At 36.1% G+C, this 27,422-nt stretch overlaps 1 protein-coding gene across 1 annotated transcript in view; it reads right to left on the reverse strand.

Annotated features, from left to right (window-relative positions):
- Positions 1–27,422, reverse strand: part of LOC150080536 (NEDD4-like E3 ubiquitin-protein ligase WWP1) — a 167,013-nt gene that overhangs the window by 9,880 nt on the left and 129,711 nt on the right. The window contains exons 13-15 of the mRNA XM_090382065.1: positions 26,985–27,125; positions 18,568–18,688; positions 4,708–4,909 (exon numbers count right to left, since the gene is read on the reverse strand). Of these exons, the coding sequence (XP_090238191.1) occupies positions 4,708–4,909; positions 18,568–18,688; positions 26,985–27,125 (464 nt within the window). The remainder of the gene's footprint in view (positions 1–4,707; positions 4,910–18,567; positions 18,689–26,984; positions 27,126–27,422) is intronic.

Raw genomic sequence — 27,422 nt, forward strand, 5'->3', positions numbered from 1 at the left:
TCCAAATTAATATGTTACAAAGCAGTATAGTGTGCTCTTATTTCACATTAACTATAATGGGTTTCATTAAAGCTCTGCAGATACTATTCTTGTGAAAACACAGACAAAAGTGAGCTATAGGCAAGTGAAAGATATGAATTCATGTAGAATGGTGGAACTGTTCCATTAGGTGCATGTATACTTGCATATACACCAATGCTAGGAGTTTGGTAAATAAATTTCGTAGATGAATTTGAGGTATTGCGCAGAACATCAAAGGCAGATATTGTTGGGATACCACAGACGTGGTGTCACACAGATATAAGGAATGCAGAACTGGAATTTGGGGAGTACAATGTGTACACGAAGGATAGACAAGATAGGAAGGGAGGAGGGGTTATGCTATTAGTTAAGAAACACATAAAATCCAAGGAAGTGAAGCCAGTCAACATCGCTGGACAGTGCAGTGTCGAGTCAGTTTGGTGTGACATAAGCATTGGGAGATCAAAATTGAGAGTAGGAGTGTGCTATAGGCCTAATGACTCTGATGGGTATAATAAGAAACTGTACAGGGAAATAGAGTGGGCCGGTAAATCAGAGAGTCTTATAATGGAGGATTTTAATTTCCCAGATATTGACTGGAATTTGTGGGTTGGTCACACACACTAGCAAGGCTTTTGTGGATTTATTGGATGATTGTTTTCTACATCAGCAAGTTTGGGAGGCAACTAGAGGGAGTAATACTCGATCTGATTATCAGTACTGATTCTTCATACATTAAGAATCTGCAGATAAAGGAACCACTAGGTGGCAGTGATCGCAGTGTGCTGAAGTGGGATTTACTCAAAGAGGTAACTACCATTAGAGGTAAAAGGAAGGGTTATTGCTTTCGTAAAGGTGACTACAATAGATTGAGACAGTATTTAAATTCTATACAGTGGGACCAACTGATGATGTTACCAATAGCAAATTCAAAATGGGAAGCATACAAAGAATTTATCTTGGAAGCTACCAGGCTTTACATACCAATTAAGAAATATTGTTGAAGGTTTAGGCCTAAATGGATGTCAGATGAACTAATGAGACATATGGCAGCGAAGAAAAATGCATGGGATACATATAAATTAATGGGTGACATGGAAGCTTATGATAGATATAAGCTGGTCTGTAACCAAGTCACAAAGGAGATTAGGCAGGTAAAGGCAGATTATGAGAAATCCTTGGCAAAGGATGCAAAGAAAAACAACAAAGAGTTCTTTACCTATGTAAACTCTAGAAGGAAAGGGATGAATCAGATTGGTCCACTGGATATTGATCGTTCAACTGTTGATGATCCTGCTCAGGTGGCTAACAAACTAAATGAATATTTTGCATCTACATTCACCCGTGAGAAGTTATTCAGGGAGGGGAATGCCAGAGGAAGGTGAGTTAAACTCCGGCAGTGAGCTAGATGATTTTGTAATAACTGAGAGGAAAGTGGAGGAGAAATTGTTGAAGATAAACATAAAAAAGGCACCCGATGTGGACGGGATCTATCCAGTTATATTAAAGGAGGCAGCAAAGAAGTAAGCAAACCCTTAGCCATAATTATGAGAGCTTCTTTGGACTCAGGGCAGGAACCCACGGACTGCAGATGAGCAAATGTGATCCCAATTCACAAAGGAGGATCAAAGGGCGACACAAGTAATTATAGACCTGTTAGTTTAACTTCTGTTCCAGGAAAATTAATGGAGGCACTGGATAAAGAAGCACTGCAGGATCATCTAGACAAGACTTCAGTTATAGCTCGGACACAGCATGGTTCTATTAAGGGAAAGTCTTGCCTGACCAATATGATTTGATACTATGATGTGGTCACAAAGGAACTGGATGCAGGGAATAACTTTGATATCATATATTTGGATCTTAGAAAGGCTTTTGATACTGTTGCACATGGAAGGCTGCTGAACAAATTGCAGCAGTGTGGCATTGGAGGCAAATTGCTGCTATGGATAAAGAGGTGGTTGAGGGGGAGAAGACAGAGAGTGGTAATCAATGGACACTGCTCGTCGTGGACTAATGTTATTAGTGGAGTCCCTCAGGGTTCAGTGTTGGGTCCATTGTTTTCCGTATTTATAAGTGATACTGATGATGGTATATCAAGCTTAATGTCCAAGTTTGCAGATGATAAGAAGGTTGGTAGGGTTGTTAAGGACACTAATGACAGTACACTGCTGCAACAGGATCTAGAAAAGTTGAGCAGATGGGGTGAGAGGTATCAAATGAAGTTTAACATTGACAAATGTAAAGTACTACATATGGGAAGCAGTAACCCCAGAGTAACGTATCAACTGTGTGGCACTACACTGACAGTGGTAGAGAACGAAAAGGACCTGGGGGTAATTGTGCAGGCGGGCTGCAAGAGTAGCTGATGGTGTCTTGTCAATGATATACAGGAATTTTTTGTAGGGATAAGGAGGTAATTATCCCCTTGTATAAGGCAATGGTCAGGCCACACCTTGAGTACTGTATACAGGTCTGGAGGCCTCATTTTAAGAAGGATGTAGAGCTGTTGGAACGAGTACAGAGAAGGGCAAAAAGATTAGTGAATGGAACAAAGGGTTGCTCTTACAAAGAAAGGCTTAAATTTTGCAATTACAGTGTCTGGAGACTAGGCACCTGCAAGGTGATCCGATTGAGGTGTATAAAGCCTTGAATGGTTTGAGCATGCTCAATGCTGATGGGATTTTTCCTCTTGCTCAGAATAATCACCTGAGAGGGCATAAATTCAAATTGAGGAAAGACAGATGTAGGATAGATGTGCAGAAGTTTGCCTTTAGCCAGCGGGTAGCTGGTTGGTGGAACAGACTTCCATCTTTTGTTGTGGAAGTTGATAGCCTAAATAAATTTAAGGCTGAGCCGGACAGATATTTGGAACAAATAGAGGGGTGAAATGGGAGAAGGTTTTTTTTTTTTTTTTTTTTTGGTTGATGCTGCATAAGCTTGCTTTCTTGCATCATATGCCTCTACTAATTCTATTACTATTCTGTGCCTATGAAAAAAAAAAAAAAGATGAAAGTCTGTTATCACAATTTTAGTTTCCTCATAAGTAGTCAAATTCTGGTTATTAGTGATCTTCCACTTGTTGAAATATTTTCAACAAACAAATATAGCAACTGGGTTGCAAATTAAGCAAGTCAATAATCCATTTTTAAAAGTCTGCTTATGAAAGCACTAAAACTAAAAGGTAACCTGCTGGGGTCTTCATTAGAGAAAAAGAAGATTCTTATCTGGAAATGCTATTTTTGATATTAAGGCATATCATTTAAATTATATTAAATTGGTAGCTCAGATAATCTAGCTTTTTTCCATGCACATATCAACAGCATCCACTCAGACATTCTTTCACACTAGAACAATAATATAACAGGTTTATTTCAATTATGGATCATTTCTTCAGCAGCTACCTTCTACAGAAGAAAGTTTACAGATTTATGGATAATTTCTTTAGCAGTTACCTTCTACAGAAGAAAGTTTAGAGATTTATGGATCATTTCTTCAGCAGCTACCTTCTACAGAAGAAAGTTTACAGAAGAAGAATCAATACTGATCAGGTGCTGCTCCTCGTCTAGCTGCTCCTTCAGCATGCACTGTCAGAATCATTACAACATTCACTCTCAAAGTCCTCCTGGCGTTTCAGATGTTAATGTACAGAACTTAAGATTCAATTTCTAAAATAACTAAAGCAATTGAATGGGTTGAGCACGCTGAATTCTGATGGGATCCTTCCACTTGTTCAGATTACGAACCTAAGGGGGCATAAATTCAAATTAAGAAAAGACAGATGTAGAATAGATGTGCGGAAATTTGCCTTTAGCCAGCAGATGGTTAATTGCTGGAACAAACTTCCATCTGTTGTGGAAGTTGATAGGTTAAATAAATTTAAAGAGGAACTGGACAGGCATTTGGAGGGAATGGTGTGATTTTTTTTTTTTTGGCTGATGCATAAGCTCATACACTTGCTTTCTGGCATCACATGCCACTACTACTACTACTAATTCCCTACCCACACCTTCATTCCTTATGTGGAAACTATTAGCAATAAAATTAATCAACAGATTAGCAGGATGCAATGGCAGAAAATCCTTTATTCTAGCTTTCACAACTTAGCTGTTTTGCTGCATATTTTGATTCTTAATCCCATTCTTAAAAGATTATCGTTTTTCATCTGTATATTTTTTATATATTTAATTTAATATATATAAAATATGCAGCTTTCTACATCTAGAATTGACATTAGGGTAAACTCTTGTTTTTCTTTATAAGAAAAACAATCGACATTTTAATGAAAATATAAGTTTATGAAATCTGCAATAACAAAACCATGTTTATCTGATTTTTCTAGGGATACACTTTTCCAATTTCCAAATAATTTATGATGCAATTCTAAGGTTGAAACTATATTGTTGGAATGTTAAAATTACACTGAGATCACTCAGATATTTAATTTTTTTGGCATATTTTTTTATATCTGAGCAAATACTAGAGGGAGTGCTAACTGCTTATTACCATCCATTCCAAAGAACAAGAAAAACTAACATCACAGGGAAATGACATATTTTTAATAACTAAAGAGAAAAGATTAATTTTTGTACTGCATGCAATGAAATTATATATCTGTAGAATTTCTCACTGAAAACGTGAAGTGGTTAACAATTTAGTGATCAAATAAGTATATTCATTACTCACCCATTAATTCTGCAAAGCCACCAACAGGAAGTCGACATGTTCCTGTTACAAATTGTAATAATTTAGCTTGCATTTCACAATTCAATTCCGTTACAAATTGCCAAAACCACAATATCTGTGGGCTGTCAGATGTATAATTATGATAGATGGTATGCATCTTCCAGTCTTCAACACTGATTTCTTGCAAACCACATAACATCATCTACAGATATTAAAAGAACATATTTATTATTAGTAGTGTAGGAAGTCTTTGTTGTTCATTGCAGTTACAGTCCTTTAACTGCAATGAACAATTAAAATGACAAAGAATGAGGCCAATCAGCCTCCATGGGTATTACATTGTAATACACATGGAAGTTGTATGCATTGTAAGTCAATGCATATGGAGGCAAAAAAAAATTATGCGCATGAAAAGCATGGATGTTCTTTAAAATTACATTTGTAATTTTTAATAAAGTATAAAAATAGTATAGCTCAACCCCTCCTCACTCCATCTATGTCTTGTCCTCTTGCCCATATAATTTGTGTTCTTAAATTGCCAACTGTTTTTCTCTTTAATATAAATTTCATGTAATGTAAGTTATAAATAAACAAAAAAGTCAATGGTTTATTTCTGCAAGGAGTAAGACACAGCTGCCTCATTTTGTCTGCTAGCAAAGTTCCTGTATATCATTGACAAAACCCCATGAGCTATTCTGGCAGCATATCTACACTGCTCAGAGAATTTCATGTTTAACTGCACAATTACCCACAGGTCTGTTTCATTCTCCTCTACTCTGAGTGTAGCACCACACAGTAGATAAATTACTCTGGGGGTTACTGCTAGCCATGTGCAGTACCTTGCATTTGTCAATGTCAGACTTCAACTGCTATTTCTCAGCCCATTGACCCAATTTTCCTATATCTTCTTGCAGTAGCTCATCCTGATGACTGTCGCTAACCATCATGCCAACTTATGTATCATCTGCCAACTTAGACAGTAAGCCTGATATACCTTCATTAATATCATTAATAAATATTGAAAACAACAATGGGCACTAACCCTGGGGAACTCCACTAATAATACAAGTCCAAGAAGAGCAGTGCTCATTGATCACCACTCTGTCTTTTTCCACTTAATCATCCCTTTATCTATAGCAATAACTTGCCCTTACTGCCAGATTGCTCCAGTTTGTATAGCAGTCTTTTATGTGCAACAGTATCAAAAGCCTTCCTAAAATCTAAGTATATGTCAAAATTATTTCTTTCCTCCAGTTCTTTTGTCACTGCATCATAGTAACCTATCAGATTAGTTAGACATGACTGCCCCTTGATAAATCTATGCTGAGATTGCAGTATGACCACACTTGGAATATTGTATCCAGGTCTTGAAGCTGCATCAAAGATATATAGAACTTCTAGAGAAGGTGCAAAGAAGGACAACTAGATGTGCATTATCCTTATGATGAATGGCTTAGAAGATGTGTTCAGAGCTTTAGCAACTAGACCTGTTTTACCAAACTCCTTGGGGTCTTATATACTTCAATCATTCTCTTCTTTGGGGAAGAGATTTGATTGAAGTATACAGGATCCCAAGGGGTTTAGAAAAACAAATGAGAGGGAGAGAAGTATTCCCACTGGTGAATGATATAAGAACCAGTGGGCACAATATGAAATTTTAGGAAGACTAGAACTTGTGTAGTTTACCTTTGGGCAGCATGCCATGGAATGGTGGAATAAGTTGTCTGCAAGGGTGGCTGATGTGGAGAACAGGGCAAAATTCAAGAAAGAATTGGATAGGCACTTTTTGACAATAGGAATAACATGAGAGAGTTTTTTTTTTTTAACAGCAGGTACAGAATAAATATGCTTCCCTGCATTATTCTGCTATTTTAGTACTGACACTACTACTAAATCTGTTGCAAAAGTCCTCAGCTGTTGCATAACAAATGGTCCCTTCAAATTGAACAATGCTTGTTCTCATTTATTGTTATCAGTGAGCAAATTTTTCTACAAAGCCAAATCACAACAATAGAAAACCCACCCTATTTGCCAGTTTCCCATTTGTTGTGACTTTTTTTTTCTGTTTCAAAAACCAAAAAGTTTCATGAAGGGGATCCATTTTTCCCAATGTAGAGAGAGAGAGAGCACCTGAAATGCATTCGCAGAGAGAACTTCCAAAAATATTTCAAACGATAGAGGACAAGAATGGAGAATTGTGTTAGGACCAATGCGAAGTACCTTTACTTTTGATTTCTGTAATTTTTCAATAATAAAAGTTTTACTGACAGCATAGTCTAGTACTTTTTTTCCATATCTAGCATAATTACAAAAACATTAATTAGATTACATGTAGACTTTTAATATTTAATATTTTAATATTTAATTTAAAATCTATTACTAGCAGCAAGCAATGCAGGCTGCTAATAATAGATTTTATTTTCCAAGTTCCTCTTATATAAAAGCCTCAATATATCTAACCTTTAAAAAAAAAAAGCTTCCTTTCTTAACATTTATTCAAAAATGAAAATTATTTACAAAACTGATAATTTTTTCTTTTTCTTTTCAAGTTCTTTGTGTGAACTTCTTTATAAGGTACGAGCAAGTGATCAAGTTCTCTCTTAAACTTGTTGCTCCTCTCCATATTTGGATCCACTCGATCCACTAAAAGGGTTGTTGAGTGGGAGAAGACAGAGAGCAGTAATCAATGGACGCTGCTCTTCACGGACTAATGTTATTAGTGGAATCCTCCAGGGTTTGGTGTTAGGTACACTGTTGTTTTGTATATTTATCAATGATACAATCAAGGTATATTACGTTTAATATCCAAGCATAGTCTTGGATATTAAAGATATCCAAGACTAGCAGATGATACTAAGGTTTGCAGGGTTGTTAATGACAGTAATGGTAGAGTGCTACTGCAACAGGATCTAGAAAAGTTGGACAGATGGGCTAAGAAGTAGCAACCGTTGAAGTTTAACACTGACAAATGCAAAGTACTGCATATGGTTAAAAGTAACCCCAGAAAAAAAGTACCAACTGTGTGGTACTACACTTAGGGTGGTAGAAAATGAAAAAAACCTGGGAGTAATTGTGCAGTCAGATATGAAGTTTTCTGAACAATGCAGATGGGCTGCCAGAGCAGGTCATGGGGTATTGTCAATGATATACAGGAATTTTGCTAGCAAGGAAAAGGAGGTGATTATACCTTTATATAAGGCAATGGTCTGGCCACGCCTTGAGTACTGCGTACAAGTCTGGAGGCCTCATTTTAGGAAGAATGCAAAGTTGCTTGAGCATGTACAGAGAAGGGCAACAAGATTGGTGAGGGAAACGAAGGGATCCGCTTACCAAGAAAGGCTTAAATTCTGCAAATTGAAGCGGCTGGAGACTAGGCACCTGTGAGGTGATCTGATTGAGGTCTGTAAGGCCTTGAATGGCTTGAGCACTCAGAATTCTGATGAGATTCTTCCGCTTGCTCAAATTGTGAACCTGAGGGGGCATAAATTCAAACTGAGGAAAGACAGTTGTAGAATAGATGTGTGGAAATTTGCCTTTAGCCAGCGGGTGATTAATTGCTGGAACAAACTTCCATCTGTTGTTGTGGAAGTTGATAGCTTAAATAAATTCAAGGAGGAACTAGACAAACTTTTAGAGGGAATGGATGTGTGAAATGTTTTTTTTTTTTTTTTTTATTTTGGCTAATGCTACATAAGTTTGCTTTCTTGCATCGCATGCCTCTACTACTATTACTTTATCAGAAAGTTCACTACTACTACTATTACTTTATCAGAAAGTTGTTTGGATAGTTTGAAAATTTCATTTAATGATTTGATGTTAAATTCTGGTCTAACAATGTCAAGCACTTCATCTTCAAGATTAATTTGGTTCTCACTGGACATTGCCACCAGTCGGTTTCCCACTGCCAGCTAACATATCCCACCCCTGGAGTGGGATGGGCAGCTTGACCTTCATACCGGATTCGACACTCCTTGGACATGACACAGATGAAGACATTCTTCTGCGGCTTTGCTGCCAACACGCCATTGGCGATCTGAACTGGGTACTCTAACCTGGTTCCCTTTAAAACCCCATCCCCAGGCAGGGGAGGGAGGAAACGGATCTTTGTCTCCTCTCCTCCCTGCCTACCCCCCATACTTCACCTTGTGGGGCTCGTCTCCACTGACCTCTTTAGGGATGCCTACTCTATCGTCCCTATTCTTCTATCTGTTTTCCCTCCAGTCTTCAGTCCCCTCCCTCTCTGACTAAATCGACCAAGTACACCCTTAACAATGCCGCCAAATTATAATCAATGTCTAAATTCTACCGGTTTTGTGTAAATCTCTAAGACAACTAACACTATTAGCTTTTATCTAGCGTATAGCCTCACATGTCTAAATTTAATAACATCAAAATTTTGCCTGACCTATTTGGCCTTTAACACATCTCTTTAGTGTTCAACCTCAACCAGCGATTTCCTAACAGCAATCCCATTAAGCATTAATGTCAAATGCAAAATTTTTTTTTTTTAATAGGTCTAGCCACTGAAATCCCAGGAAACTAGGTGGCAGGACCTGCCAGAGCAATCTGTTGTGATACTGGATACACCCGGCTAGCCTCCACGTGGCAGGGTATGGGCAATGTCGGGGCCCCACTAGGGGCCTAGCAGCCAATAAGCCGGATAAACAATGGGCACAACATATCACACTGCACAGACACGGCTCACACACTTTCAAGTCTCTGGCTTTGACAGTGTACTGTCCTCGATACAGTGAAACACACGAGATGGGAGAAATCCCAGGTGCCGTCTGACACGAACATACCTTATACTTTATACCTTATGGACATTGCCACCATTTCATCCAAAGCTTATATGGTGAGCTCTTCAGCATGAGTCTCAATTAATTCTGAATTGTCTGCTGTCTCTATGTTTTGCTGCCTTGCATAATTTGCCACTGTACTATTACACTCAGGGTAGTGGGAAATGAAAAAGACCTTGAAGATAATTGTGCAGTCAGATATGAAATTCTCTGAGCAGTACACACATGCTGCCATCCTTTCTACTTGCAAAATTAAAATAAATTACAGACAGAACACCATGTGCCTCTCTTACCACCTGTTTAAACCGTATATTAAACTTCATGTATTCTAATCTCCAAGTCTTTTTCATTCTCAACTTTATTAATTCCTCTCTCCAATCTACAAACTACTCATGAGTTTCTATTCCTGAAGTGCATTTGGTAGCTTTAAGCTTTTGATGCCATTTTTCAGCCCATACTTGCAGTTGGTCCAAATCCTTCTGAAGCAGCACAGCCTAGTTCTGATCATTAACCATGCTCCCAATCTTTAAGTCATTAGAAAAATTTAACAGCTTCTCTAACTTTTTCTTTTAAACACTCCAGAACATCTTTATAAAAGTAATGGTTGACTTTGCCCTGCTAGATGATGTTTGTGGTGCACAATGTCTTTAGCATCAAAAAATGTAACTAACACTGTCATCACTTGGAGTAGGCAATCTTGCCTTCTTTGGTCAGGGAGACATGTTTATTGTCCTCTGAAGGATTTCTCATTTAGTTTTGGGGTAGTACTTGAAGCTTTAACAAAGCCTGTTGTTTTCTAATTTGTTCCAGAATATCAGTGCAGATTTCAACTTTTTTCATTTTGTGGTTGTGTATTGGAAATTTTGGGCACTGTTTTCATGCACACCTTCCTCATGCCCAAATCTCTGGTCAAAATCTTGTGAATTACTTCCAGTTATGTTTAGCAGCCATTATTCTAATCATTAAATGGTGACCAATACACACTACATGTTTTCAGTGGTTTTTGTGGATTTAGGTTGAACAAATTTCAGATTATCACACCTTCTCAATTAGTCCAAAACCTCATATGCCACTCAAATACATAAGCACAAGACAGTTTTATTACCATAAATATTTTTCAACCTATGTACAGGTCAATGTTGAAAAAAAGCCATGAATTAGGGTTGAATTTGAAAGTGTCTGAAATTCTGCTCAGACACAATAGAAGGGAGAATATGATGAAAGCCTTGTTGATCAATTCGGCCCTGGAGAGATTGTGCTAGGCTCAACAGGTATAATTTTTCTCAGCCTGGTCAGTGCTTGTTAACAAGCACAGACCAGGCTGCACATCCCTGCTTCTACAGGGATGGCATACACTTAAATAGAAAGGGTGCAAGAATATTTGCTGATGCTATCGAGGCATTGTTAGGTGGGTCGGAAAACTGCTAGATTCGGGGGATACAAGGACTAATAGATTAACAGTAGCCATTGGCAGAGGTGAAATTGATTCTTGCACTGCTTCTATTGAAATGAGCTGCAGCCTGGAAAACAAGGTGCAGGGGATTCCAGAGACTGCTGGGAGTCATTGCAGAACAAGTAAATACATGGGCTGTGTTAGGGTAGCTAAGAACATAACAGGTGCATGTATACTTGTGTGTACACCAATGCTAGGAGTTTGGTAAATAAATTTGATGAATTTGAGGTGTTGGTCAAAACCTCAAAGGCAGATATTGTTGGGATAACAGAGACGTGGTGTCACACAGATATAAGGAATGCAGAACTGGAATTTTGGAGTTCAATATGTACAGGAAGGATATATAGGATAGGAAGTGAGGAGGGGTTATGCTATTGGTTAAGAAACATAAAATCCAAGGAAGTACAGCCAGTCGACATGGCTGGACAGTGCAGTGTTGAGTCAGTTTGGTGTGACATAAGCACTGGGAAAGCAAAATTGAGAGTAGGAGTGTGTTATAGGCCTAATGACTCTGATGAGTATAATAAACAACTGTACACAGAAATACAGTGGGCCAGTAAATCAGAGTGTCTTATAATGGGAGATTTTAATTTCTCAGATATTGACTGGAATTTGTGTGTTGGTCACTCACACACTAGCAAGGCTTTTGTGGATTTATTGGATGATTGTTTTCTACAAAAGCATGTTCGGGAGGCAACTAGAGGGAGTAATACTCTTGACCTGATTATCGGTAGTGATTCTTCATGCATTAAGAATCTGCAGATAAAGTAACCACTAGGTGGGAGTTACTCAAAGAGGTAAAGGGAAGGGTTTTTGCTTTCGTAAAGGTGACTACGGTGGTGTGAGACAGTACAGCAGGCCCCTGTTATAACGTGGTTTGCTTTACGCCGATTCGCTATAACACTGTTCTTATATTATAACCCGTATCTGACTATAACGCTGTCACAGATCACTATAATGCTCTTTTACAGATTGCATTTTTGGCATATTTAACGAAATCGTTTCATTTGATGGAGTCGATAGCTTGAAAATGAATAGCAAAACAGTATTAAAACGTTTCCCACGCTGACTTGAGAAATTTTCCCACTCTGAGTGAAATTTTCTCGCACGCTAATTTAATGCAGTACAGTGACTTGTTACATAGTTCCGAGATCAACATTTAAAAAATTATCAAGTATATTGCTTGTAATATTTGAGTTATATGCATTTATCCGAAGTCTAGTCATCACTCAGTACAGTATTAGACATCATGCGTAACGGACAGTTTACTTGAACATTGTATCGTAATTAATGCAACCAATGCAGTTACATTTTCAAAGAGTTAATAATGGCCGATAAGAATGTAAAAGCAACAACATCTGGGCGCAGTACGAAGACTTAATGTAAAAAAAAAGACTGAATTTGAAAATTAAATTAAAAGTTTTTAAGCGTATCGATTCTGGTCAAACAAGCAGATGTATACCATAATTTAGGACTTGCAAGTTTAACTGTAAGAACAATTATTAAAGAATTAATTTTAGCAGCGGGAAAGATAGCTGTTCCACTGCAAGCAACTAGGGCCGGCTATTAGGATTCAAATGGAAAGATTTTATTAAAGATAATATCCAATGCAGAATTCAGTTAAGTTAAATATTATAAAAAAACAGAGAGAGAGAGAGAGAGAGATTAGCCAATATGATGATCTGAAGAAAACTCACCAAAAAAAAAAAAAAAAAAAATTTGGAATCATTTAAAACTGGTAAGGGCTGGTTGAATAGATTTAAAATCCATGGAGAAGTCTCAAGTGCAGATCAAGGAGCCGAAACCTTCAAAAAAGAACTTGTTAAAATTATTGAAGAGGGGTATTATGTGTTATACTTCTCAACAAGTTTTTAACATAGATGAAGCAGGACTTTTCTGTAAACGAATGCCTAAAATAAGTTTCATATTGAAAGAAGAAAAAAATAAAACATGCCAGGTTTCAAAGCAGCGAAGGATCGGTTGACTTTATTGTTACCATTAGCATTTGTAGAGGCATATGATGCAAGAAAGCAAGCTTATGAAGCATCAGCCAAAAAAAACAAAAAACTTCCACATCACCCCTCAGTTCGTTCGAAATACCTGTCCAGCTGAGCCTTAAATTTATTTAGGCTATCAAATTCCACAACAAGAGATGGAAGTCTGTTCCACCAGACATGTTAGGTAGTAACGCTGTGGGGGATTTAAAATTAATACCCCTTTTAGTTTATTTGGAAGAGGGCCAAAGTTCAACTCAAAATCGACACATTTTTCATGATTAAATTCATCAATTAAATTAAATCAATTTAGATCAATTAAATTCATGATTTTAATTGGAATTTTGATATGTAAGTAGTTAGCACATAATTATATACGTGTGTAATGCAGAATATTTTATATGTACAAATATTTGAATATTAAATATTTTGACCGACATTTGTGCATCTTTTCACTACCGTTTATTATTGATTAGAAAATATCCTATGGCACCAACCGCAACTCACAAATACATATGTTACCTTATGGGAATGAGGCACTCGCTTAGCGCAGATTCACTTAGCGCTCTGTTTTTCTGAAACGAATTATCAGCATTAAGCGGGAGTCACCTATATTTAAATTCTATACGGTGGAACCAACTGATGATGTTACCAACAGCAAATTCAAAATGAGAAGCATTCAAAGTATTAATCTTGGAAGCTGCTAGGCTTTTCATACCAACTAAGAAATATTGTTCAAGGTTTAGGCATAAATGGATGTCAGATAAACTAATTAGACATGTTGCAGAGAAGAAAAATGCATGGCATACATATGAATTAATGGGTGACATGGAAGCCGATGATAGATATAAGCTGTTCTGTAACCAAGTCACAAAGGAGATTAGGCAGGCAAAGGCAGATTATGAGAAATCTTTGGCAAAGGATGCAAAGAAAAACAGCAAAGAGTTCTTTACCTATGTAAACTCTAGAAGGAAAGGGATGAATCAGATTGGTCCACTGGATATTGATGGTTCAACATGTTGATGATCCTGCTCAGGTAGCTAACAAACTAAATGAGTATTTTCCATCTACGTTCAGACATGAGGAGTTATTCCGGGAGGGGAATGCCAGAGGTATATTAAACTCTGGCAGTAAGCCAGATAATCTTGTAATAACTGAGAGTAAAGTGGAGGAGAAATTGTTGAAGATAAACATAAGAAAGGCATTTGCGGTAGATGGAATCTATCCAGTTATATTAAAGATGGCAGCAAAGGAAGTAAGCAAACCCTTAGCCATAATTATAAGAGCTTCCTTGGACTCAGGTGAGGTACTCATGGACTGGAGATCTGCAAATGTGACCACCCAATCCACAAAGGAGGATCAAAGGGAGACATAGGTAATTACAGACTTGTTAGTTTAACTTCTGTTCTGGGGAAATTAATGGAGGCACTGGTTAGAAAAGCATTGCAGGATCATCTAGACAAGAATTCAGTTATAGCTCGGACACATCATGGGTTTGTTAAGGGGAAGTCTTGTCTGACCAATTTGATTGGATACTATGATGTGATCACAAAGGAACTGGATGCAGGGAATAACTTTGACATCATATGTTTGGATCTTAGAAAGGCTTTTGATACTGTTGCACATGGAAGACTGCTGAACAAATTGGAGCAGTGTGGCATTGCAGGCAAATTGCTGCTATGGATAAGGGGATGGTTAACTGGGAGAAGACAGAGAGTGGTAATCAATGGACACTGCTCATCGTGGACTAATGTTATTAGTCCACGAAGAGCATTGTCATTTTCTGTATTTATTAATGATATTGATGATAGTATATCAGGCTTAATGTCCATGTTTGCAGACGATATGAAGGTCGGCAGGGTTGTTAATGACACTAATGACAGTACACTGCTGCAACAGGATCAAGAAAATTTGAGTAAGTAGGCTGAGAGGTGGCAACTGAAGTTTAACATTGACAAATGTAAAGTACTGCATATGGGAAGCAGTAACCCCAGAGTAACGTATCAACTGTGTGGTACTACACTGACAGTGGTAGAGTGAAAAGGCCCTGGGGGTAATTGTGCAGACAGATATGAAGTTTTCTGAGCAGTGCAGATGATCTGCAAGGGTAGCTCATGGTGTTTTGTCAATGATATACAGGAATTTCTCTAGCAGGGATAAGGAGGTGATTATCCCTTTGTATAAGGCAATGGTCAGGCCACACCTCCAGACCTGTACACTGTATACAGGTCTGGAGGCCTTATTTTAAGAAGAATGTAGAGCTGTTGGAACGAGTACAGAGAAGGGCAGCAAGATTAGTGAATGGAACAAAGGGTTGCTCTTACGAAGAAAGGCTTAAGTTTTGCAAATTATAGTGTCTGGAGATTAGGCACCTGCGAGGTGATCTGACTCAGGTGTATAAAGTTTGAATGGTTTGAGCATGCTCAATGCTGATGGGATTCTTCCTCTTGTTCAGAATAATCGCCTGAGAGGGCATAAATTCAAATTGAGGAAAGACAGTTGTAGGATATATGTGCGGAAGTTTGGCTTTAGCCAACGGATGGTTGATTCCTGGAACAAACTTCCATTTATCGTTGTAGAAATTGATAGCTTAAACAGATTCAAAGCAGAACTAGACAAACATTTGGAGCAAGTGGATGGGTGAAATAAGAAGGGTGTGTTTTTTTTTTTTTTTTTTGGCTGATTATGCATAAGCTTGCTTTCTTGCGTCATGTGCTTTTGCTAATGCTAATAACATTTGGTTGTAATTTTGGCTAAAAATTGGATGTTAATACACTACTCTAAATTTTGATCACATATTTTTTGTTGAGGGCAATAAAGTCCACCTTACACAAATCGGCATAACACAACACTATTCACCTGATCTGAACATGCTAGCAGTTGTTAAATCAAGGGCAGGCCACATTAAAAAGATGCCGAGTCAATTTTATTGGTAAGAGAATATTATGTAAGCTCAGTTCAACCTTGTTTCTTTTTTGTCACACCTTGTAAATGCCTTCTACATCAAGCTGTCATAAAAATCTTAATTATAAAAGTCATAGTTATTAATATATAATTGAATATTAAATTACAACAAAGAAGAATGGATCAGAATATAAAAGTAAAACTCATTGTTTTTCTTTCTTTCTACACGTTCTTGGAGCTTTGAATATGGAATGACTTCTTTCATATTCTTTGCAGTGATTAAAATCTTCTTGATAAAAATTCGGTGAATTCAAGTTTGCTTGAAAAAGTCATATAATAAAAGCCAAAGCATGCTTATGGCTTAACTTTCCCTTCAACAGATTTTGGGATAGAAATTTATTTCAGTGTTTTCTAAACTTTCCCTGCACATCTGTTGCTGTTTGAGGGTTCTTTAGCACAGTGACTGTTTTGGTCATAGTGTGGAAATTCGTGTGGTACTAGATGATATTTATATATATATATGTTTTTTTTTTTTTTGTATGTATATTATATATATATTTATTTTATTATTTTTTTTTTGTATGTATATTATGTCTGTACAAGCATTTTTCTCTAGGCTGAAAAACTGAATAATAACTTACAACCCTACTCCCTCGTACTGAAATTGGCTAGCTACAGTCTCAATTGCTGGTAGATGTCTTTAAGGATCCATTGAGTCTCTAAATTCAAACCCAGACTTTGTGAAAGAAGAGACAAGTGAATCTGCTATATTATCATGGAGGACTTCTTACATACACAAGAGTTCTGTCTGATCCTGCCCAAACCTACTGTGCTTAAAGGTCAGAAGAACTATGATCAAAGTTTGTGATTATGCTTTTAACTCAGGTTTCATCTTTCAAGTAAATGTCCCTTTAGTGAAACCAATCAGACAGAAATATTTCACAGAAAGTATTTGAGATCAGGGAGGACTTCTTACACACAAAAGAGTTCTGTCTGATCCTGCCCAAACCTTGTGTGTGTATGCATGCGTGCGTGCGTGCGTGCATGCATGCACGTGCACACAATGTGCCTAAATAAACTGTGTGTTTAAAATCCAATCAATTCCCATCAAATGCATAAAGATATATTAGAAATATTGGTGAGATGCTTTTATTTCAATCTGCTTTCTTTAAAAAAAGATAGGCACCACTCAAATAACATATACCACCTTTGAAAGTGTGCATTTACAGTCCAATTTAAACCAAATTTGTCTTTTTAAAATACTTATGAAAGGGATCTTGGTTATTTTAACAGAAGCATTCTTATTTAGAATTTCCATCTTGAAATATGGCCACCATTCAAATTACAAGAATCTTTCATTCAGGACTTGTGTTTGCCATCAGATTAGAACAAATTTTTTTTTATTTCAATTGGACATGTTGAAATAAATTCCTAACAGCCACCATTATTCAACATGTTGAAGAAAGTGGAAAGCATGCTCCATTAGTTCTGCTTAGAATTTCTTTTTTTCTTATTCAAAAAAGGTCATTTGAGGAGAGGCTGAAGCAAGAGACTGACCAGTGCATTTATGATGCCAGTTTCTGATTCACTTTTTCTCAAGTTTTAATTGTTGTATATCCTGGTGAGAGTGTTCATTATTGTGTAATCCTATAATTCCTATGAGAGTGTGAAATTTTTTGAAAATGCATTCCAATTTTGATGAAGACTACATACTGACTTAGTACAAGACTCACTTTACGAACAATAGCAAAAACTTCCATACGTCTGCCAAATTTAAGTTTTTGAAAATATCACTGCATCTTTCATTCACAGTATGTGCTAACAAAAAAATCTCCTTGAGAAATACCTTTGTGGTGGTGGTGGTGGTGGTGGTGGTGTTTTAGTTGTCTAAATATGGGATGGATATGGAATGAGACGGTATTAAGAGAATAATTTAAAAAAAATTAATTACTATTATATACATTATATGCTATTTTTGAAGTGCTTGTAGAATAAAGAGTGATTTACTAGGAAAAAATAATGAGTTATATTCATATATGGTCATGTTACAAGGTTCTAAAAGTTGGGGTCGAAAATATCTTAACAAGTTGTGTTACGAAATTTTTTTATTTTTTTTAATATTGCCAATATGCATGTATTTTGTTTTGCAGTGCATAGAGCTAGCACTGATGACTGAAAACAAAATCATGAGAAATCTCTATTAAAGCTACATTATATACACATAAATACTGTTGTATGAAAATCAGCCAGCACAATTACTTAGATTGCAAAGTTTTTTACTAGCTACTATGAATATGATATTGTATAGGGTGCTTGTGGTATTACAAGGAAAAGAAATAATGAAAATATTCATAAATAACTGTGCTAATCTGAGGTTTCAAAAAAAAAAAAAAAAAAAAAAACGTGCTCAATGACATGTTAAATAAGAGTAATTCCTCACAGATAATAATATATGCAATTCTAAGGAAGTGAGTACTCTCAGGAAATAATTTATATAATTCATGAATATAATGTAAAAAATTTATAAAGGTACTTGTCAGAATACAGCAGTTTTGTTTAGAAATGCTAATAGAAATTTTGATTCTGTCAGAATTAAGAAATAGGAATGGAATTTCACAACATTCCCATTCCTATTCATTATAAAATTAAATATCTCTATATACTGATTTCATATTCATGAAAATTGATTCATAGAACTACTTGTCCTTACTTCTAACTGGCATTCATCAAAATACTGTAACCATTCAAAAGGAAGAACCTCTCTAAAACCATAAATGAATGCTTCAGTTTGTTTTTCTTGCAGGCGGGAAAGCATCCATGCTGCCATCAGCCTATAATAGATATATATATATATAAAGAGTTATCAAATTACCTATGTTACTTTTTAACTCAATTCTGCTTTTTAAAATTAACAATAAACTATTTTTACATATTAATACCTTAATACCTTTATAACCTCAAAACTGGAAATCTCAGCCAACTACACATATCTTGTAGGCATAATCTTAATGTTATTATTCTATGGGGAATAAAATTTTTTTGCTTAATAAATTAAATAAAGAAAATAAAATTGAAGTTATTTTCTTTTATTTAAAAAGAAAAGAGACTCATGTATAAAGCTTCTAAAGTCAGCGCTAAAATAAAAATATAAATATAAATATATTAAAGTTAAAAAGATAAACTAGGTAAAAAGCTACACCAGTTAAAAAAATTTGATGTATTGTCGAATAGGGATGTGCGTGAAAGCTTCAAGACTGATTAAGACTGATATAACTGCAAAAAGAAAGAGGAAAAAATTTGCAAACAATCCTGATAAGATGGCTTTCACAAAATTGCATTTCAATCAGTAAATGTAGAGACAAAGCATATCAGGATATATAAATATTAATGAAGAAATCAAACTCATTTTCAGTAAATGTTGAAACAAGGATGAAAATGTTTACATAAACATAAGGCATTACTCATTTCTAATCAGTAGTGCTTTATGAGTTAAGACTGTGATCTATTTATATCACCAATGGGATTGTTGTCTACTTTCACAGAAATTGTTTCATTCAAAAAAAGATTTTCTGAAGACCAGCCTTTATCAATTATTGCTATTTCATCTTAGGATGGGAAAATGTTTAGATATCGTCATGTAAGTAGGTCATCCTGTCTGCAAATAACTTCACTTTAATCTAAGAATAACTCAACAAGAATAACTACAAAGGCAAAAGAAACACAGTCCAATTAAAATTAATAAACTTTGTATAACATTATGTAACTCAATAAACTTTATGTACTTCAAGTGTACATGGTATGAATCAAGAATTTCTCCTCTTATGGAAGGATTGGATCTGGAAGACTGCTTTAGAGATGAGTTTAATATTACAATTAAAGCCATTAAAATGAAATAATTATAATACTCAAATTATTAACCCCTAGTTCCCCCCACCAGCCATGAAGTGCTTGTATCATAGCACTGTTCATTTTTATTTGTGCAAGTTGTACAATAAAGAGTATTTATTTATATTATTTTCATGTACATAGTTGAATATTCAATGTGAAAGTGCAGTAATACACATGTTTGAGTTGATCATAGTCCAGGTCCATATGTCTGCTAAATACAATTAATGATGATATTCACACTAAAATGATTAGATGTAAACTAATGACCTATGTGGTTATGCTGGAATATAAACAGAACATTTATTATTTGTTTTCTTTTTATTTATTATTTGGTTGTAACATTTCTGCAAATGTTACAACCAAATAATTTACATGAAGGGACCTACTACTGTGTAGTCCTTTAGATTTAACAAAAATAGAAGAAATGATAATAATAACAGTCCTTCAAGACCCTTTAGACTCTCATCAGAAGAAAGTCTAAAAGAACTTGAAGGACCCAACAACCAAACTTTTTCTATTATGCAGCAGTTACCAAACCTAATCAATTACTTGCAAATCAACTATCAGAAAGGATAAAGAGGCGATTATTCCAATGCATAAGGCAATGGCTAGGCCACATTTGGAATACTGAATACAGGTTTGGAAACCTCATTTTAGGAAGGACAGACATCTGTTGGAAAGGGCACAGAGATGGGCAACTCATATGGACTGAAGATTAACTGAGGGCACAAAAGGATATTCTTACCAAGAATAGCTGTTTTTAATGGGGTAATAATAAACACACCAGGGAGCATTAAATTTATTTCTGAATAAAGAAATGAACAAATGACAGTGTTTTTTTTTTTTTTTTTTTTTGGCTGGTGCTGTATAAGCCATGCTTCCTTGCATCATATTGCCGATACTAATACTTCTAGTTTATGAAATGAATAATACAGATTTAATAAGCTTTAGGCTATGAGATTTATATAACATTAGCACTAGTATAATGAAAAGCATTATTTTTCACAAAAAAAAAAAAAAATTAAGTTTGCTACAAACATTTTAAGCACTTCATATTGCAAAGCAAATCACCACAAGTTGTTTTGTTAATTATCATCATCATGTGAGGTGTTCTGCAAAAATAAAAAAAAAACACCAAATAAAATTTCTTAATTTGCAATTTTGATATATTAAAAAAAATTATGCTTTTGCACTATAAGTATGTCAGAGTTTCCAGTTTTTGTAAATTGTTAGCAAAATTTTCTTTTATTTTTTCAGATATTTAATGTAGGGCTCCCACACTTAAATATAGTGCTGTTGTGTATCACATCAGCATTAATTTAACTGGAGAATAATATTTCAGGGCAGAAAACAAACAATGACATTAGTTAGTGCATTTGCATTATTACTACATAGTTGAAATTTTAGACAAACCAAAGTTTGTCTAACTTTGATTAATTGTTTGTTTGAAATCATTATTGTAACATCTCATATTGTGAAATCCATCACGAGTTGCCCTCCTTATACAGTACAGTACTTCAAATAAGTAACATTTCCCCTTTAGAGAAGACTACTGTATGAGAAGGCATCACAATATGAGTTGTTACAATAATGATACCAATGTACAAACTTCAGTTTGTCTAAAAAATTCAACTTTGTAGTAATAATGCAAATGCACTAACTAACGTCATAGTTTGAATTTCACATAGTTTGAGGTTTTCTGCCCCTGAAATATTATTAGTCTAAGAAGCACATCCTTTGACATCTCTCATATTATGTAAATAAGTTACAACTGGGTTGTTGTAACTTATTTACATACAGGGGATACATGTAGTATATATGTATATTTTTATTATTATTTAATATTTACAACATATATATATGTTACATACAAATCTGTATATTTATGAATTTTATAATAAGAGAATATGAGAAAACAAAATAGAAAACTAAAGGAAATATTTATTAATTAACATCTAAATACTAATAGTCAGTTCACAAAAACCACATTACTGAGCATCTTGACAGGAGGTAAGACTGAAACAAAACAGCTATTGTACTATACAGTAAAACTGTGCATTGAATACCCTAGCTTTGAAGAAATTTGAAAAGTTATTAAGTGCTTAATGATCTTTAAAGCACTAATACTATTAATATGGTCTAAGGAAAAATCCTGGATGAATGGACACTTGGAATCATACAGCCGATTCACAAGAAGAAGGGTGATAAACTGCTTTGCTCTAACTATAGGGGTATAACATTGTGAGAGTTACTTACAAACTTTTGTCAGGAGTTATTTATAACAGACTGGCACCATATTCAAAGAAAGAGTAAAATATAACTTATTTAACCTATATGTAGATTTCAAACAAAATTTTGACTGCCTCAACAAAGGGGAAATGATAAATGAGCTCCTTCTCTTGGGCATACCTGCAAAGGTTGTTAGCTCATAAAAGCAACCCTGGCTTGCTCTAAAGCAGTGGTGAGAATTTATGAGTTGACAACACCCTTTGACATTAATGCTGGCATTAGACAAGGCGATGTACTCTCTACTGTGTTATTTAACTTGGTTTTAAAGGCAGCTGTCAGAAAATCAGAAGTGACTGGACACATAGACACAAAGACATTGCAGGTCTGTGCATATGCTGATGATGTTGCTATTATTGAATTACTTAACAAGTAGAGGTCACTGTTGAAAAAAAGCCATGAATTAGAGTTGAATTTGAAAGTGTCTGCAATTCTGCCCAGACACGATAGGAGGAAGTATATGATGAGAGCCTTGTCAATCAATTTGGCCCTGGAAAGATTGTGCAAGGCTTAAGGTGTAGAATTTTTTCAGTCTGGTCTGTACTTGTTAACAGGAGAGACTGCTTCTACAGGGATAGGATATACTTAAATAGAAAGGGTGTAAGAATATTTGCTGATGCTATCGAGGCATTGTTAGGTGGGTCGGAAAACTGCTAGATTCGGGGGATACAAGGACTAATAGATTAACAGTAGCCACTGGCAGAGGTGAAAGTGATTCTTACACTGCTTCTATTGGAATGAGCTGCAGCCTGGAAAACAAGATACAGGGTATTTCAGAGACTGCTGGGTGTCACTGCGGTACAAGTAAACACATGGGTTGTGTTAGGGTAGCTAAGAATAGGAACAGGTGCATTTATACTTGCGTATACACCAATGCTAGGAGTTTGGTTAATAAATTTGATGAATTTGAGGTATTGCTCAAAACATCAAAGGCAGATATTATTGGGATATGAAAGACGTGGTGTCACACAGAGATAAGGAATGCAGAACTGGAATTTGGGGAGTACAATGTTTAAAGGAAGGATAGACAGGATAGGATAGGAAAGGAGCAGGGGTTATGCTATTAGTTAAGAAACACATAAAATCCAAGGAAGTGAAGCCAGTCAATATCGCGGGACAGTGCAGTGTCGAGTCAGTTTGGTGTGACATAAGCATTGGGAGATCAAAATTGAGAGTAGCAGTGTGTTATAAGCTTAATGACTCTGATGAGTATAATTAGAAACTGTACAGGGAAATAGAATGGGCCAGTAAATTGGAGTCTTATAATGGGGGATTTTAATTTCCAAGATATTGACTGGAATTTGTGGGTTGGTCACTCACAGACTAATAAGTCTTTTGTGGATTTATTAGATGATTGTTTTCTACATCAGCACGTTGGAAACTAGAGGGAGTAATACTCTTGATCTGATTATCAGTACTGATTCTTCATACATTAAGAATCTGCAGATAAAGGAACCACTAGGTGGCAGTGATAACAGTGTGCTGAAGTGGGATTTACTCAAAGAGGTAACTACCATCAGGGGTAAATGGAAGGGTTTTTGCTTTCGTAAAGGCGACTATGGTGGTCTGAGACAGTGTTTAATTTCTATACGGTGGGACCAACAGTGATGATGTTACCAACAGCAAATTCAAAATGGGAAGCATTCAAAAAATTTTTCTTGGAAGCTACTAGGCTTTACATATCAACTAAGAAATATTGATCAAGGTTTAGGCCTAAATGGATGTCAGATGAACTAATGAGACATATGGCAGAGAAGAAAAATGCATGGGATACATATAAATTAATGGGTGACATGGAAGCCTATGATAGATATAAGCTGGTCTGTAACCAAGTCACAAAGGAGATTAGGCAGGCAAAGGCAGATTATGAGAAATCTTTGGCAAAGGATGCAAAGAAAAACAGCAAAGAGTTCTTTACCTATGTAAACTCTAGAAGGAAAGGGGTGAATCAGATTGGTCCACTAGATATTGATGGTTCAACAGTTGATAATCCTTCTCAGGTGGCTAACAAACTAAATGAGTATTTTGCATCTACATTCACCCATGAGGAGTTATTCAGGGAGGGTAATGCCAGAGGTGAGTTAAACTCTGGCAGTGAGCTAGATGATTTTGTATTAACTGAGAGGAAAGTGGAGGAGAAATTGTTGAAGATAAACATAAAAAAGGCACCTGGGATGGATGGAATTTTTCCAGTTATATTAAAGGAAGCGGCAAAGGAAGTAAGCAAACCCTTAGCCATAATTATGAGAGCTTCTTTGGACTCAGGGGAGGTACCCATGGACTGCAGATGTGCAAATGTGATCCCAATTCACAAAGGAGGATCAAAGGGCAACACAAGTAATTATAGACCTGTTAGTTTAACTTCTGTTCCAGGAAAATTAATGTAGGTACTGGTTAAAGAAGCACTGCAGGATCATCTAGACAAGACTTCAGTTACAGCTCGGACACAGCATGGTTTTGTTAAGGGAAAGTCTTGCCTGACCAATATGATTGGATACTATGATGTGGTCACAAAGGAACTGGATGCAGTGAATAATTTTGATATCATATATTTGGATCTTAGAAAGGCTTTTGATACTGTTGCACATGGTAGGCTGCTGAACAAATTAGAGCAGTGTGGCATTGCAGGAAAATTGCTGCTATGGATAAATTGATGGTTGACTGGGAGAAGACAGAGAGTGGTAATCAATGGACACTGCTCATTGTGGACTAATGTTATTAGTGGAGTCCCTCGGGGTTCAGTGTTGGGTCCATTGTTGTTTTCTGTATTTATAAATGATATTGATGATGGTATATCAGGCTTAATGTCCAAGTTTGCAGACGATACAAAGGTTGGCAGGGTTGTTAAGGACACTAATGACAGTACGCTGCTGCAACAGGATCTAGAAAAGTTGAGCAGATGGGCTGAGAGGTGGCAAATGAAATTTAACATTGACAAATGTAAAGTACTATATATGGGAAGCAGTAACTCCAGAGTGACGTATCAAACTGTGTGGTACTACACTGACAGTGGTAGAGAACGAAAAGGACCTGGGGGTAATTGTGCAGGCAGATATGAAGTTTTCTGAGTAGTGCAGATGGTCTGAAAGAGTAGCTCATAGTGTTTATCAATGATATACAGGAATTTTTCTAGCAGGGATAAGGAGGTGATTATCTCCTTGTATAAGGCAATGGTCAGGCCACACCTTGAGTACTGTATACAGGTCTGGAGGCCTCATTTTAAGAAGGATGTAGAGCTGTTGGAATGAGTACAGAGAAGGGCAACAAGATTAGTGAATGGAACAAAGGGTTGCTCTTAAGAAGAAAGGCTTAAATTTTACTAATTACAGTGTCTGGAGACCAGGCACCTGTGAGGTGATCTGATTGAGGTGTATAACGTCTTGAATGGTTTGAGCATGCGCAATGCTGATGGGATTTTTCCTCTTGCTCAGAATAATCACCTGAGAGGACATTAATTCAAATTGAGGAAAGACAGTTGTAGGGTAGATGTGCAGAAGTTTGCCTTTAGCTAGCGGGTAGTTGGTTGGTTGTACAGACTTCCATCCTTTGTTGTGAAAGTTGATAGCCTAAATAAATTTAAGGCTGAGCTGGACAGATATTTGGATCGAGCGGAGGGGTGAAATGGGAGCATTTTTTTTTTTTTTTGGCTGATGCTGCATAAGCATCATGGGAGGGCTAATGCTAATTAATAGGACTAAAGGAGTACTGGAGGAAACAGTGGCCAGGCTGGATAGTGAAGCACCAAGAAGATGACTTAGGATAAGGGAAGCGAAGACAAAATATATGGAAGTCCGGAGAATGGCAAATAACAAGAAAATTTAAGAACCAGCAGCTTTTTGTTTAAGCATGTTCAGAATTTTACCTTCCTAGGTTTGCAGATAAACCAATCCAACTCTATTACTAATGAAATTACTAATGACATTTAAAATTAAAAATATACAGAATCCTCATCAGAACAGTTGTGACATACGGTTGTGAAGCCTGGACATTAACGAGTAAAGATGAGCAGCTGTTGAGAGTGTTATAGTGCAGAATTTTATGAACGTTTTTGATTCCCGTACAAGATGTTGATGGATCCTGGAGGATCAGAATGAACCATGAACTTGACCACGTCATTCAGGGTGTGGACATCATCAGATTTGTGAAGAGCCAGAGACTTGCTTGGTCGGGACATGTTATGAGAATGGATGAAGGCAGAACTAAGAGTACAATGAAATGGAAACCTACCGGGAGGAGGGTGAGAGGAAGACTGTGGAAAAGATGGATGGATGACATAGAAGAGGACTTAAAGATCACGAGAATAAGAAGTTGGAGGAGTTTGGCTTCTGGGAGGGCTTATTGGTAAAACATCATCTAGAAGGCTGACTCACCCTGGGTTACAATGCCAGAAGAAGAAGAATCTACTACCTAAGATTAAAAGCCAAAACACAAATTAAACTCCTAAATTAGAAAAATATTTAAAAAAATTATACAGGAAACAAAAAACCAAAAAAAAATGATTTTAATTTGATAAAGTAAATAACAATGTGGGTCACCAGAGGCAAAGAATAAAGAGTGTGAAGGGATGGGGGACAGACATGTAATTGGTTGGGAATTTCACAGTGGCTGATATCTCCCTGATGAAATGATTACTGTGATTTCCATAAACTTTCTTGTTTTATTTTTCTTTCTTAGTAAGTGTTTGTATTTGCCAAATAGGTTGGTGCAGGGTGGGGGTCCTTGCATAACTTTGGCCAGCATTTACACCATATATTGCAGAGTTCTATGCTGCTGTTCAATTCCACAATGCTTCCTGACAAGCAGGTGCAGGCATTTGCATGTCAGCTTTGGTACTTTATTTTTTATCCTTGTATACAGGTAGTAGTTAGCACTATTTGTTGCAGTTTGCAGAAATTCTTATATTTGTTCAGTTTTGCAACATCATTATAATAAATTAAATAATTTTTTTCTAACCTCAAGTACTCTTTCTTGTTTTCATTAGTAACTTTGATTCTTGAACCATCTGGTTTCAATTCATGAGTATAAACCTTTTCAAGCAGTTTATAATCAAGAGCGAAATACAGCTGCAGATCACATTCTTCTATATCGTTATCTCTATAAAAATATTATTACAAATGAATATATATAATATTAATAGAATGTATACAATATGTATTAAAAAACACCAAGAAGTATGATCACTAGATACAGTAAGTTTGTATATTTGTTAATTCAGTGAAATGTCCTAGCATGTTTTTGAAGGAAGCAAACAATACAAACTTTTTAAGCTGAACATCTTAAGCACATATATTTTTTTCCTATACTGAATATTTACTCTTAGAATAAAAGATTTTCACAAAGTAATCAGTTGCTTCCATTTTGATGTAGAATTTGATATACATTAACTGTACA

This window comes from Mastigoproctus giganteus, chromosome 9 (genome assembly GCF_048544385.1).
Source record: "Mastigoproctus giganteus isolate SK-2022 chromosome 9, ASM4854438v1, whole genome shotgun sequence".
Lineage (NCBI taxonomy): Eukaryota > Metazoa > Arthropoda > Arachnida > Uropygi > Thelyphonidae > Mastigoproctus > Mastigoproctus giganteus.